Source organism: Chiloscyllium plagiosum, chromosome 13 (assembly GCF_004010195.1).
Source record: "Chiloscyllium plagiosum isolate BGI_BamShark_2017 chromosome 13, ASM401019v2, whole genome shotgun sequence".
NCBI lineage: Eukaryota > Metazoa > Chordata > Chondrichthyes > Orectolobiformes > Hemiscylliidae > Chiloscyllium > Chiloscyllium plagiosum.
Genome location: NC_057722.1, coordinates 20,213,268 through 20,228,997, shown reverse-complemented (window position 1 = coordinate 20,228,997; position 15,730 = coordinate 20,213,268). Strand labels below are relative to the sequence as shown.

At 40.5% G+C, this 15,730-nt stretch overlaps 1 protein-coding gene across 1 annotated transcript in view; it reads left to right on the top strand.

Annotated features, from left to right (window-relative positions):
* Nucleotides 1–4,927: 4,927 nt before the first annotated feature.
* Nucleotides 4,928–15,730, top strand: part of efhd1 (EF-hand domain family, member D1) — a 123,849-nt gene continuing 113,046 nt past the window's right edge. Inside the window, exon 1 of the mRNA XM_043701978.1 lies at nt 4,928–5,321. Coding sequence (XP_043557913.1) covers nt 5,026–5,321 — 296 coding nt within the window. The 5' untranslated portion in view covers nt 4,928–5,025. The remainder of the gene's footprint in view (nt 5,322–15,730) is intronic.

Genomic DNA, 15,730 nt, shown 5'->3' with positions numbered 1-15,730 from the left:
ATTTGAATTCAATGAAATAAAATATGGAATTAAAAGTCGAATGATGACCGTGAATCCCATTTTGATTGTTGAAAAACGTCCTTTAGGGAGGGAAACTGCTGCCTTTAGTTTCAAAATTCAGTCCCACAGCTTAATCTTAACTGCTCTCTGGGCAATTAGGGATGGGCAATAAATGTTAACCTAGCCAGCAATGCCCTCATCCTGTGAATAAATTTTAAAAACTTACAATGTCTAAAATGTACACAAAAGAGATTAGAAGGATAATTCTACAATCTCATCCTGACAACTGAGAATTGTGCTCAGTGGCAACATATGTTGCTGAAATAAAACTGTAATATTGTAGGCCTTATCCTCAGTCCATGTGATACATACACATTAGTCTCCGCTAGGATCATGGTGAATAGAATTATGGAACAGAATACTGGCATTTATATAAATGTTATAATCTTTCTCTGAGACATGCCACGTACAATGAGATACTTGATAGACAACATAGATAAATAGACAACCAAATTTGAGCATGCATGATACCAATCTTTTACGTGGCCAAGTCTGTTAGAAATGGATGATTAAAAGATTGCGGTAAATGTATATCTATTGCCTCAATTGATAGTATTCCTATCTCTTTTCCCTGAAGCAGAGGATTGTGGGATTAAGCCCCGTATGAAGTGTCATCACTACTGTGACATTGGATATACAACAGTCAATTTTTGCACAGTAAGTGCCAAACGGGGGAAATGGTGATACAGTGGTAATTTTCTTCACTCGGTAATCCCTTTATCTGCAGCATGCGTTGCTCCTTCAAAAAAATCCAATGAATTGGTTCAATTGGAATTTCTTTTGTCTAAACCTTACTGATTCTACCTGATTACTTTGGGTTTTCCCATGTGCCCAGTTATAACTTTCTTAATGATCAGTTCTAACCATGAAAAACAACAGGCTGTTGTCTCCCATTTTCTGCTTCCCTCCCTACTTGAATGGAGTGATTATATTTCCTATTTTCCAACCTAATGGAACCTTTCCAAAATCTAATGTACTTTGGAAAATTGACACCAATGCATCTGCTACCTCATTAGCCAACTCTTTTGAGATCCTGGACCATCATGACTGGGACTTACTGAGCTGCAGTTTCATTAAATAGTTCAGAGCAGATTCCCTAGTGATTATAATTTCATCAAATTCCTCTCTTCCTCCGACTTCCTGATTTATAGGTACACGACTGGGATCTTTGTTTTCTTTATTCATTCATAGGATGAGGGCATCACTGGCTAGGCAGCATTTGTTGCCCATCCCTAATTGCCCAGATGGCAGTTAAGAGTGAAAACCACATTGCTGTGGGTCTGGAGTCACACGTAGGCCAGGTAAGGGTGGCAGTTTCCTTCATTAAAGTATGCTGGTGAATCAGATGGATATTTATAGAAATCATCAATGCATTCACGGTCACCATTAGACTCTTAATTCCAGATATTTATTGAATTCATATTCCACCATCCCCCAGGGTAGGATTTGAACCCAAGTCCCCAGAACATTATCTGGGTCTCTGGTTTAACAATCCAGTGACAACACCACGAGACCATTGCCTCATGTTTGAGGATCCTTTGTAGCGAAGTAAATACTAATGCTTTGGGGACACAAATCCAGATCCTGAGTTACTGTTCTCAGACAAGCAGCATGATGTCCCAGTTTTAAACATTTTATGGTAGCTTTATAAAAGTATGTAGAGGTATAGCAATAATAAATACCATTAAATTCACTTTTCTAAGATCGTGAAACAAGAATTGCCAGAAACTATTCAAAGATTGTGAGAAGAATTGCCAGAAACTATCTTCTTGAAATAGTCTTCAAATTTCCACATAGATGTTATTAGCTGAGATCAATATACTCTTACATTATGAATGTGCAAGCTTACAAATCAGGAATAGAAGTCAGTTATTTGGCCTTTCAAGTCTACTCTCCCATTCCATAAGACCATGGCTGGTCTGGCAGCACCTATGGAGAGTGAAACAAATTAAACATTTTGAGTCCAATATTACTCCAAACAACAGTCTTAAGCTCCAAAGTCCCACAACTCTCTGAAAGCAATGTCTACCTCTTATCTCAGGCTTAAAAGGACGACCTCTAATTTTAAAACAGTATTGCCTAATTCTACACTAACCCAAAACAGTAAACATTCTTTCCACATTCATCTTGTCAAGCCTACTCAGAAACTTACAACCTTTAACCAAAGCATCCCTCAATCTTCTGGACTGTAACGAAAACAAGGCGAGTCTGTCCAGTCTTTCCCCAAGATACAAAACACAAGTATCAATCAAGTAAATCTCCTCTGACCTGTCTCCATTGCATTTATATCCTTGCCTAAGTAAGGAGATCAAAATGCATACAGCAATCAAGACATGGGCATTGTGCACTATAACTGAAGCATATTACCCCGATTTTTATATTCAATTTCTGTCATCATAAAGGTGAGCACCCCATTAGAAGTCCTGATTATGTGTTGTATTAATTTCTTGAGACTGAAGCACCAGAACACATACAGCCCTTTGTAGCTTGGAATCCTGTAGTTGTTTCCCATTTAAGAAATACTTTGATTTTTGTTTATTCTTCCCACCAAAGTGAACTACTCAACATTTTCCCATGTTGCATTCCATTTGGCCACACAACTAACCTAGCTAAATTGATCTGCATCCTTGTTATATCATCTTCAAAACATACTTTCCACCCTATTTTTGAGTCATCTGTGAATTTAGCCACCATGTCTTCAGTCCCCTCACTGAAGTCATTAATATAAATTGTAAAAAAGTGAGGGACAAGCACAACCGCCTATGGGCCTCCACACATCAGATCCTATTAGAAATGGGACTGAAAGAAGTCCTATTTCAGCACAGTTGATTTTCTGTCGCACAGCCAATGTTACTACATTATCCCTTATACCTTGAGGTCTACGTTGTGCAATAGTCTTTTATTTGGAAACTTATCAAATACTTTCTTGAAATCCAAGTACAATACATCAATAGACTCCCCTTTATCCACAATACATGTTACTGCTCCAAAGATCTGAAAATGTGTTGCTGGAAAAACGCAGCAGGTCAGGCAGCATCCAGGGAACAGAAGAATCGACGTTTTGGGCATAAGCCCTTCTGCCCGAAACGTCAATTCTCCTGTTCCCTGGATGCTGCCTGACCTGCTGCGCTTTTCAAGCAACACATTTTCAGCTCTGATCTCCAGCATCTACAGACCTCACTTACTGCTCCAAAGATGTCAAGCTACTTGGAATACAGTTTCCTATTTTGTTTTTCTCTCCCTTATTAAATAGAGGGATTATATTTCCTTTCTTCCAGCATAATGGAAACTTTTCAGCATCTAGTTAATTTTGGAAAATTGACACCAATGCATCTAATTACCTCATTAGCCACCTCTGTCCAGACCCTTGGATGAGGAGACTTATCAACCCACAGGTCCATCCATTTTGTTCAGTGTTACTATCCTCATGGTTATTATTTCACCAAATTCCTCCAATCTCCTGGTTTACAGTTACAACTGGGATGTTTTTAGTATCCTCTGTAACAAAGACAGAAGCAAAACATTTATTTGCTGCAGCTCAAATAGTAGCGCCTCTACTGTTGAGTTGGAAAGTTGTGGTTTCTAGTATCATCTGGGACAGGAATGCAAAAATCTGGACTGACAGTCTCGTGTAATTTTCAGTGAGATGCTATCTCTTACACGATATTTTATGGGGAGGCCCATCAGTACTTTTGGGTGGATTGCTCAATATTCATAGTTCAATCAACATCATAAAATAAGTTATCCAGTCACTGCTATTGTGGGGCATGCTGTGTTCCAATTGACTGCTGCATTTCCTGTTTTGCTGTAGTGACCACACATCAAAAGTAATTAATTGGCTGGAAGTTGCTTGGGGTTGTCTTGCCATCATGCAAGTTATTGATTGTTGTAAAAGCCTGCTGATTCAGTAAAGTCCTTTATGAAATGAACCATGCCAGTATGCCTGGTCTGGTTTACATGTGATCTAAACTCATAGCAATGCGGTCAGCTCTGAAATCCCTCTAACAAGACATTCAGTTCAAAGATAGCTAGTGACGGACATTGCATGCTGGCCTTCCAGTGACTCCCACATTCCATGAAAAAATTAAGACAAAGTAGCTGGTTGGGAAGTTCACATTTTTTCCCCCTGATTAGCCCTGAAGAAGGAGTACACACTCTTCACCTCTTTATGTCTCTCCCCTTCTTAAAGCTACCAAGCTTTATTTTCACTTATGGTAAGGTCTTGTTATATGCTTTTGCTGGAATAACACCCTGAATTAAGCACGTTGGCTCCACTTAACTCATTTAAAGCCTTTAATCCATTTAACTCATTAAAGTAAATTCATTTACTGTTGTTCTTGGGATCATGCTTTTTGAAAATGTGTTTCTTTGCCTCATATATTGCCACAATCGTGACCCTTGAAAAGTGCTTTGAGATGGTTCCAAGACATAATATAAATGCTTCATTATCATGTAATAGTTCCATTGTGTTGACACAAAAATGATTAACAACGGAAAAAGTGTGTGGGGGGACCTTCTTGGAGGGGTTTCATGCTGTAGCTAAAATACCCACATGTTCTCACTTGAGGGGAGTCACCAGGTTTTTCTAACAAAAATCATTTACGGGGTGTGGGCCAATCCCTCAGGGGCGATTGAGAAGGTAAGCTGTTTTCTTGAGTCCATAACACCCCCTCATCGATCACAAAACAACTAAGTTCAGCGGAAATCCCTCACTCTTTCTTGAATACAACATCACATTTTCAACTTGCCCCCACCTCCCCCTCAAAAAGAAAGGTCAAACTAACTGGGGACGGGGAGACTGAGCCGACTTCACATGAATCCTCTTACTGGTCTGTGAGCTGTCAGTCAGAGTGGTTCCACCCGCCCTGGCCCCAGGAGATAAAAAGGCAGCGGCGGCGGGCTGTTCAGCATCAGTAAGTTTTGCAGCTCAGTGTTCTGTCACTTTTTAAACTCTCACGTGGAGACATGGCAACTGAGGAGCTAGCTAAGAAACTCCAGCGCCGGCTGATGTTGCAGATATCGGCAGAGGATGCAAACGGCGAAATGGTCGAGAACAACAATTACTTAGACATTGGGGGAGGCACAGAAGGCCAACCGGTCAGAAGGAATACAGACACCGAGCTCTCCGTTATCCTGTCCAGGAGGCTGGACATCAATGAAGGAACAAAGGAGCCCAAGCAGATTAAAGTGTTTAATCCTTACACCGAATTCAAGGAGTTCACCAGGAAACAGATCAAAGAGATGGAGAAGATGTTCAAGCTGTGAGTATGGGTGATCCCGTCAATTCTTATCTGATTTCTACAGCTAGTTCTGCCGTCAGTCCTCTCCTCTCTATACAGTGGGGTCTGAAACTTCCTGATCAACACCCGGGCAAATTCTTCTGGGCGATTGTTTTATAAATGATTATATTTCTGGCGTTGGAAATGTTGGTTAATTGAACATCGCGGATGTTTTATTTTGTTTTACGAAAGTATTGCAAAATGATAACTTCTCCGAAAAGGGTGGCTGACGGTCCCGGCTCAGCGAGGCAGAGTATTCTGTTTACACACGGAGACTGCAGGGGTCAATGCCCGTGTAATTGCGCTCAACACTATTCGGACTCCCTCCCGTTCAGTTTGTATGTGTCACTCGGGCACAGTAGTGCGTTTGGGGCTGAGCGGATTGTGAGAAAGAAGCACCTGCCCTTTTCTGGGCAGGGATCAAAGGACCTGGATCCGGATGGTACATAAAGGATCTGGAATTTTATCCGTTACGTGACCGGGATTCCTGGCCGAGAAGCTACTTTTGTTCAGCTTTCTGCTCTGTTTTTATTATTAGCGGCGTTCCTGGTGTTTAAGCCCGTTTTCTAGTGCTGCACTGAATTTCCCAGGGGTGAATGATGGAGAGTTGAAATCCTTTGAAAAGTAGGCAGCGAAGCTCCCTCTGTCCCTGTGACATTTCGATTTTTAACAATCCCCCCGTAGTGCTACTTTTGCGATTCAGTGTAGGTAATCTAAAGTAGATCATAACAATAACGATTTAAATAAAAACCCTGGTCTCTCTGCACATCAGCGTTTACACTGGGCGCACACAGCCCAGTCTCTCCTCTGTAGACTTGATGTTAATGCTGATCATACTTTATGTGAATCTATATTCTTGGGCATCATTTCAACCTGCCAGCCCACATATAATAAAGTGAACACTATATTCAAAGTTGAGATAGGCAGGTCATAAAAGTTTGCCTTCTCCGAATCTTATTTAGTCTAATTATAGCATTTGGTCTCTGTCTGACAAATCTATCCATTTCATGCTGGAGTAGTGTGTCTCTGCTTATGCAGAAAAGGTGAAGAGTGTTTGAAACCCTGTAGGTTTCCTATTCCCAATGGCTGGCAAGGTCAGTAACCTCAGGCTGAGATTTAAGCTGCTTGATCAATGACCAGAGGCATTATGAAGGACACTGGGTGGATTCTTATTGGGGCAGTCAGTACCATCGTGTTCCTCACATAAGGGCTGAGGAACCAAATGTCAGGCAGAGCAACACTCGTCTTGAGTTTTTCTGCCCTATTAGGGGCTGTTTTGGCCCAATAGAGAGGTAGGAATTAAAGGAGTTAAAAATGGGTGTTTAAAGGGTGTTGAGAGTGTGTTGGGTTTGGGGTGACTGACAGGAAATGAGTAAATTTGTGCAGGCAAAAATAAAACTGGTAGAGCATGAGTGTCGGTAGGAGGTGGGTACAGTAGAAAAGAATCTGAGGTATCTGAGAGAAGATGGTATGTTTGAATTGGCAAAGTGGAGAAGGTAATGGACCTTAAACCTTAAATTTGAGAATTTAAAAGCAGTATTAACCATCACACCAGTTTTACCAACACCAGATTTTTTTGAAACCCTTCAAAGTTGCAATTGATGAAAGTGATTATAGGAGTTGGAGAAGGTAATTGCTGTGCTTCCCTCCAAATGGCTGAGATGCAGTGACCCAGGTGGCAATTACATGCCAGGCTGGCATGGTCTGGTGATGTGACCTCCACTGCTGGTCTTGGAGGGAAAGGGAGTGCTGCATCTAAATGACCCCATTGAACAAGATCACCAGGTACAGTGGGGTGCCAGTCTGTTGTGTTATGTTTTTCCATAACATATGCTGGTGCATTCTGGGATTCTGCTGACTGACGATTTTCTGGGCATGGTGGATGGTAGTATCGGGCTGGAATCAGATATGACTGGATGGTGCAGGAGCTAATAAGATGAATAAGGTGAGAAAATGTGCTAGGACTCAGGGCAGAAATCCTTCCAAAATCTCCCAGCAATTTGGACTTGGCCAAAAAAAATGTCAATTTGGGTCATTGTTTTTAAACAAGGTGTGGTAAGGATTTGGAATCCACTATCTCTTATTGGAGGTGGTACAAATTTACTGGTATTGTTCAAAATGAAAGGGGAGGGAATTTGCAGAAATTTTGGAAAAGATACAAAGTCACTTAATTGCTTTACAAAGAGTTTGTGCTGATTTGATTGACTACAAAGTCTTTTCCCTGGGTTAGGGGAGTCCAGAACTAGAGGGCATATGTTTAGGGTGAGAAGGGAAAGATATAAAAGAGACCTAAGGGGCAATGTTTTCACCCAGAGGGTGGTACGTGTATGGATTGAGCTGCCAGAGGAAGTGGTGGAGGCTGGTACAATTCAACATTTAAAAGGCATCTGGATGGGTATATGAATAGGAAGGGTTTGGAGGGATATGGGCCGGGTGCTGGCAAGTGAGACTAGATTGGGTTGGGATATCTGGTCGGCATGGACGGGTTGGATTGAAGCATCTGTTTCTGTGCTGTACATCTCTATGACTCTATGACCCTATAATATATTGCTGACAACATAGTCTCGTGATATTATAGTCTAGTGATAGTAATATTATCACTAGACATATTATACTCTAGTGATAATATTACTGGTAATCCTGAGTTGAGTTCAAAACTCAACAAAGTAGGGGTGTTTACATGCATCAGATAAATAAATAAAGATTGTTCATAAACACTAGTATTAATGACCATGTGGATTATCACAAAACCATCATTAACAGTTTTTCAGCGAAGGTAATCAGATATATATTCTTGTTCTGGTGTGGGTGTGCGCTATATATGCAGATAATATGTAAAACTCCAGACCCATAGCAATGTAATTGACTGTTATATCCTTTCTGGAATGGCCCACTGATATTATATTCAAGTAGCTTGTTCCCCATTTATTGTTTGCTCAATAGCCATTAAAAATGATCAATAACTGCTCGTCCTGCGAATGAAGGCTACATCCCGGCAATGAATTTTTAAAAGACAACTGCTGTCTTTTTAATGGGCCTGATTCATCTGATTACATTCTTCAGAAATGTTTTTTAATTCACTTGTGGGATGTGGCATTGTTGGTTGGCCAACACTTACTGCCTGTCCCTAATTGCCCTTGAAAAGGTGGTGGTGAGCTGCCTTATTGAACTACTGCAGTTCATTGGATGGGGGTTGACTCACAATGCCATGAGGGAGGGAATTCCAAGATTTTGACCCAGTAACCCAGTGAAGGAACGGCAATATATTTCCAAGTCAGCATGGTGAGTGGCTTGGAGGGGAACTTGAAGGTGATGGTGTTCCAATGTAGCAACTAGTCTTGTCCTTCTGGATGGAAGTGGATGTGGATTTGGAAAGTGCTCTCTGAGGATCTTTGATAAATTTCTGCAGTGCATCTTGTAGATAGTGCCCACTGTTGCTACTGAGTGTTGGTGGTGGAGCGAGAGGATGCTTGTGGACATAGGCATAATCCTATGGGGAAGTGATGGCCAAGTGATATTATCACTAGATTATTAATCCAGAAACTTACCTAACGTCCTGGGAACCTGGGTTCAAGTCCTGTTATGGCACTTGGTGGAATTTGAATTCAATATAAGAAACCTGCAGTTAAGAATCTACTGATGACCAGGAAATCATTGTTGATTGTCAGTAAAAACCCACCTAGTTCACTAATGTCCTTCAGGGAAGGAAATCTGCCATCTTCACCTGGTCAGGCCCACATGTGACTCCAGACAGAGTTGTGGATTCTGAAATGGCCTAGCAAGCCTTTCAGTTGTACCCATTCTGACAAAGTCTCAAAGAAATGCATGTTCGTAAAAAACATTTTGTTGGGGGACAGGTCGGGAGGGGGGTGGTGCACAGGGTGGCAGGAGCAGTATGAAAGGAAAAAGCCAATCCATTTGTTTGATCAAATTAAAAACCTCCAATAATATTGTCTCTTTCTAATGGAATAACTAATATTCCAGTTCTGGAGAAACACTTCCTATTTTGAATCCAATCATGTATCCAAGTGACAAATGTCTAGCTAGTAGGTAACCAATAGTAAATTTTTACATTTACAATATATATATGCGAATCACTGAAACGTTAGCAACCTTTATGAAGATTCACATCTGGTTCACATCTGGTGGGTGCTGGAAAGTGGTACAATCAAATTGATTTTAACATCTTCTGATGCTTGATTTAACTACATAAGGGATCGCCATTCACATTAGTTCAATTAGAAATGATATACAGTGGAAGACCCCCTCATTGGTGCAAACTTTCAGTGTTTGATTTTGTGGATCTTGTCACAAATTGTAACTTGATGAGTTCTCCCTTATCTGTGGATTTTTCCAGATTTCCTCTTACACCCCAACCCCCCACCACCACCACTGCCCTCCCGAAATCTATTTTACTACATCCTGTGTCTAATCCAGCCATGTAAGTTCCTTATTATAATGGGGATATTATGACTTCTGCAGTGAACAGCCCCAGCATCGGGATTTTGGTCTTCATTTTTGTTCTCTCAGTCCCCTTGGCCATGATGCCTTCCACTGAAAACAACTGTCACCACCCACATTCCACTTCCTCTATCTCAAGAAAAAATTCTCCCAAGCCACCTACTTTGGCACTTCATCTTTTAAATCCCACTTCTAACCCTTAGCCCACCATTCTGCAGATAGTCTTCGCTCAACCCCATCTCTGCCTTTTTTGTCATTGAAAACAGATGTTTCCAGTTTCTCTTCAAAAATTATCAATAGGCATCTTAAACTCTTCAATCCATGCAGCAGGCAAGAGGAGCTCATCATTCATTGCTACTTAAGATTGAGACCATTCATCCAAGTCTCTTTCTCACTTACTTCACTTATTTTGTTGATGAGATGCTTTTGTTCCCTTGACATGTTTTTATTCTATTAAGCTGCTGACCATTGCAATTGGACCATTTTTCCTTTAATATTCTTCTTGTCATTTCAAAAATAAAAGTCAGTCTTTTTAGATGGAAACTTATTTTCCATCTCTGACCTTGCAGATTATTGCCCTGTGTCCTCTTACTTTCTTCAAGTTTTAGCCTTCCAAAACCATGACGTTTTAAATTTGCAATTCTTATTAGAATTTCGCCTCTGATTCTGTCCATGCCTTGAAACTGCACAGTTTTAGCAAAAGTCACAGCTCACTTTCTGTGACTCTGAGTGGCTACATTATCCCTCCTTGATCTCCACAATCTTTGATGTGGTCAATCACACCATCTCCCTCCAATACCTTACCTCCATTTATCCAGCTCAATGAAACTGTCCTGCTTAATTTCACTCTTCCTATTTCAATTATATCCAAAGGATCTCTGGCAATGCCTTACTTTCCTCATTGGACATGAAGTTAGCTTCCTTGTATTAGAATGACACTGGCTCTACCCCTCTGCACTACTTTGACTCCTCAACTGCCCAAACTGCATGTCTATTGTCTGATGGCACCATGAACCACAACATTTTTCAGTGAAAAAGTAATTCCAAGAACTGGTAAAATTAATAGCTTTGACGTAATTGAAAATTTGCAAGTTGCTGTGGCTTTAATGTAACTTAATTTGGAATTCCAACAGCATAATCTTGATACTTGTGAAATTTATTTCATTTTATCTAATCTGGTTGTCTTCCACAAGATGTCTTTTTGCATCACAAAATTTCTTATCAGTATCTCTCTTGGAGGTTGAAGTCAGTGATTTTTCGAAATGTGCCTCATTGTTCTAGGCTTCACACGTCATGTCTGCTGAACTGTAATCTTGTTACCCATAGTAATCGTAAATTGAACATTTGTACTTCAGTAACATGACTTGGTGTCATTTTCATATTAAACCAATGGGTATTCATAGGTTCACAAACATCATATGGTAACAAGCAGTGATCTTCTTTTCAAGCAACCTAAATTCTTCAGTTTTTTAAATAGTTTTCCTACTGGAGGGAGCAAAGCTACTTCTGAGATTTTCTTACAAAGAAAACCACAGCTCTCAACTCGTATTTAGCACATGAAATACGCTCTTGTAGCATGTTCCCAGCAGCCTCTGTAAACATTCCATCTGCAGCAGAAAACCAGTTTGAAGGTGAATTGTTTCCATTTGAGTGCAAAGTCTTTGTCTCTGCATCACAATGTCCTTGAAATGCATTCGGTAACCTATAAATATCACACAAAGATCCTCCGTTGTAAAACCAGTAACACTTGCTTCTTTCATTCAACCCATTTACTCTGATCTTATGCAAAGTTCCCTGGATTTACGTAATTTCACATATGGTTTTGATGATCTAAAGGGTGATCATTTCCTGATATTGTTTAAAAAGATATAAGCTACTGATGTTACTTTTCTTGTTTGTAGATTATTAAACTAATAAATTAATAAGAGATTTAGGTTGCTTTGAGACTGACGCATTATCCCATGCAAACCTTCTTACAATCATTTTCCAACCAATTTTTATACCATTTTTCTATTATTTGTGTACTTTTTCTATCTTGTTGCAGTTTTACTAATTTCACCCAAGTTCGTGCTGATAAAATCAGAAAAAAAATGCAGCATGCCAAATCAATGGGGACAGTACAACTTTGAAAATCAGCACTTTATTTTTGAATTCATCGGCTCTCCTGCTTTTGTTTTATTTTCCTTGTGCTGTGCGAAAACAGATCAATCAAAACATTATTACAGGGCGACCCTGTATCCGTGGAATCGTTTTCCGTGGTTTCAGTTACTTGTGGTTTACCGCGGCCCGAACATATTACAGAGAACCTTCCAGAACCAGGGACCAGGGGGCTGCCGGGCAGGTAAATCTCCCATTTAAATGAATGGGTTCGCTCCTATCTGCAGTTTTGGGCTTCCGCATCTTGGAATGTATCCCCTGTGGGTATGGGGTGGGAACTATTGTACATTTTTATAAAAGAATCAGTGTTTTGCAATCTATCAGTTGTGGGAATTTGAATTGTACACAGTTCCCGCCTGTGACATTTTTTGTCTGAAACTTGGTATTCAGCTATCTTGTGATAGTCCACAGCTAACTCACTGCCACTTGTAAAGCCTCATGTGAAAGGAAAAAGTATTGAAAATGCACTGTATCCCAAAACTGGATGTTTTGTTATTCATATATAAATGTTAATTCTTAGAATATATTAGATTTCTCTAGATCTAAAGTAGATAGGGAGCGGTTAATCCTGATAGTTAAAAAATAATGAGAGGGCATGAATTTAAAGAGATATGCAAATGAAGCAAGGGTAATGTGAGAAACCTTTTACACAGCAAATAGCAAGGATATGGAACGCACTGCCTGGAAATGTGATGAAGGCAAGTTCGATTGAGCCTTCAGGACAGTGTTGGATGATTATTGAAATAGAAATGGTGGGCAGGATTATGGGGAAAAGGCAGAAGATTGACGTGGTGTAATAGAACAACTAGTGCAAGCATGTTGGGTCAAATGGCCACCACTTAGCCCTTAATGATTCGGTGATCTGACTTTGAAATGTCATTTTTGCTGAAGTGAGAAACTGCCTTGTTTCTTGAGGTCAAGGCATGTCATCTTGGGAGGGGATGTGGCATTGCCATATTCTGTGATACTAAAGGATGAAACCTGTGTTGTAAATTTTATTGAAGATTTCTGTTATAAAGTAAATGATTGTTTGGTAATGAGGCTTGTTGTACTGTGCCTGCAATCAGGGTTGGAGAAAATTCTGTTTTTAATGTAAAAATTGATTAGACATGCATACAAATACTTGCAGCATCATATATTCTCTCTCTAGATTCAACAAGTCTTTTGCTAACAGTCTTGTGACCCCAGCATTTTTTGATTTCTTCTTTTTTCAGGATTTTAACTTAAAACTGGCAGCTATATTGATTGATCTTGTTTAGCTCTTTCTTCAGTAATTAAGTAATGTAGAGCAAGGTCACTGGAAAGGAGTTGGGAACAAACAATTCAAACATAATTCAAGCTTGTAAGATGGTATGCATGCTTTGGTTCATGGTATTTATATTTCTGGAGTCAGGGATCCATGCCCTCCTGTTTACTAGGCTGCCACTCTTCATGGTACGTGGTTCATGACCCACCCTGTCCGACAGAGAGCTTTGTGTGGATACCCCTGTTTCCTACTGGTTGAATGTCACAAGACCAGAGAAGTGGCAGGGGAATTTGGAAGCTGATGTGAAAGTCTGATCCCAGAAACCATTGAGGAACTCGAGGGGATTATGAAGGTTGGAGTACTTTAAAGCCCCTTTGAGTCTCCATTGCACTGGTGGGAAGCAATCAAGCTGAACAAGAGATTTCTCACCCTCAAAGTGTTCAGGTGAGAGAAAGGCAAGTGGAATTGTCCCAACTACAGAAAAGCTTGCAGAAACTGCAATGTTGCAGATGATAGGGGTTTGTGTCACATGTGGATTTCCAAGAGGTGAAGAACCTGCAAAGCTTCACAGAAAGTAAACATGTGCATGACACTCCCTCTCTATTGTGGCTAAGAACCCGGTCATCTGTTGGAAGACCTCTCAGCATTACTGTATGTGGAGCAAATCTCATTCTTGAACCTATGCCACAGTGGTCATCTGAGCCATTATGTACATTATCTGGAGGTCAAAGATGTCAAGTGCCTGCAGGGATATCATGTTCAAGTATGCGGATAGAGAGGCAAAGAATAAATCAAATGTCACTCTATATAGAACTTCGTGGGAAGCTAGGGAAGGGATTGCTGGGCCTCTTGCTGAAGTATTTGCATCATTGCTAGCCACGGGTGTGGTGCCAGAAGACTGGAGGTTGACTAATGTGATGATATTACATAAGGAAAAGCCAGGGAACTATAGACCAGTGAGCCTGACATCAGTGGTGGGCAAGCTGGTGGGGGTAATTTTGAAGGACAGGATTTACATATATATGGAAAGGCAAGGATTGATTAGGGATAGTCAACATGGCTTTGTGCATGGCAATTCATGTCTCACTAACTTGAATGATGTTTTTGAAGAAGTGACAAAGAGGATGGAAGAGGTCACAGCAGTAGACATCTGTATGGACTTCACAAAGGTGTTTGACAAGGTTCCACGTGGTAAATTGGTTATCAAGGTTAGATCGTATGGAACACAGAGAGAACTAGCAGTTTGGATACAGAACAAGCTCGAAGGTAGGAGACAAAAGGTGGTGGTGGAGGGTTGCTTTTTGGACTGGAGGCCTGTGACCAATGATGAACCACAAGGATCGGTACTGAATCCTCTGCTTTTCATCATTTATATAAATTTTTGGATGTGAACATAGGAGGTATGGTTAGTAAGTTTGCAGGTGACACCTTGATGAGATGGACCAAGGAATGGCAGATGGAGTTTAATTTAGATAAATGGAAGGTGCTGCATTTTGGAAAGGCAATTAAGAGCAGGATTTATATATTAATGGTAAGGTCTTGGGGAGCATTGCTGAACAAAAAGACCTTGGAGTGCAGATTCATAGTTCTTTGAAAGTGGAGTTGTAGATAAACAGGGTAGTGAAGAAGGTGTTTGGTATGCTTTTATTTTTTGGTCAGTACACTGAGTATGGGAGTTGGGAGGTCATGTTGCAGATGCACATTGGTTAGGCCACTTTTAGTATACTGTGTGCAATTCTGGTCTCCTTGCTTAAGGAAATATGTTATGAAACTTGAAAGGCTCAGAAAATATTTACAAAGATGTTGCTGGGTTTTGAGGATTTGACCTATAGGGAGAGGCTGAATAGGCTGGGGCTGTTTTCCCAGATATGTGAGAGGCTGATAGATGACCTTAAAAGTCTATAAAATCATGAGGGGCATGGACAGGGTGAATAAGTCAAGGTCTATATTCTATGTCTTTCGCCCAGGGTAGAGGACTCCAAAAGTAGATGGCATAGGTTTAGGGTCGAGAGTGTGGTGCTGGAAAAGCACAGCAGGTCAGGCAGCATCCGAGGAGCAGGAGAATTGATGTTTCGGGCATAAGCTCTTCAAGAAGGTTTATCATAGGTTATCATATCAACCTTCATCATACGTTTAGGGTGAGAGGGGAAAGTTATAAAAGGAACTTAAGGGACAACTTTTTCCTGAAGATTGTGGTGTGTCTATGGAATGAGCTGCCATAGGAAGTGGTAGAGGCTGGTACAATTACACCATTTAAAATGCATCTGGATGGGTATTTGAATAGGAAGGGTTTAGAGGGATATGGACCAAGTGTGGGCAAATGGGACTAGATTTATTTAGGATATCTAGTTGGCATGCACACGTTGGAGGATGGATCTGTTTCTGTGCTGTACATTCTTATGACTCTATATCCTGATTTACGTTTTTGTAGCTGTGTCACTCTGTATGTAGACATTTGGTACAGGAAAACCAACTGTCACCACATATTGAGGGTGTCTCTGCAGACTGGCAAATGACTTTGACAGAA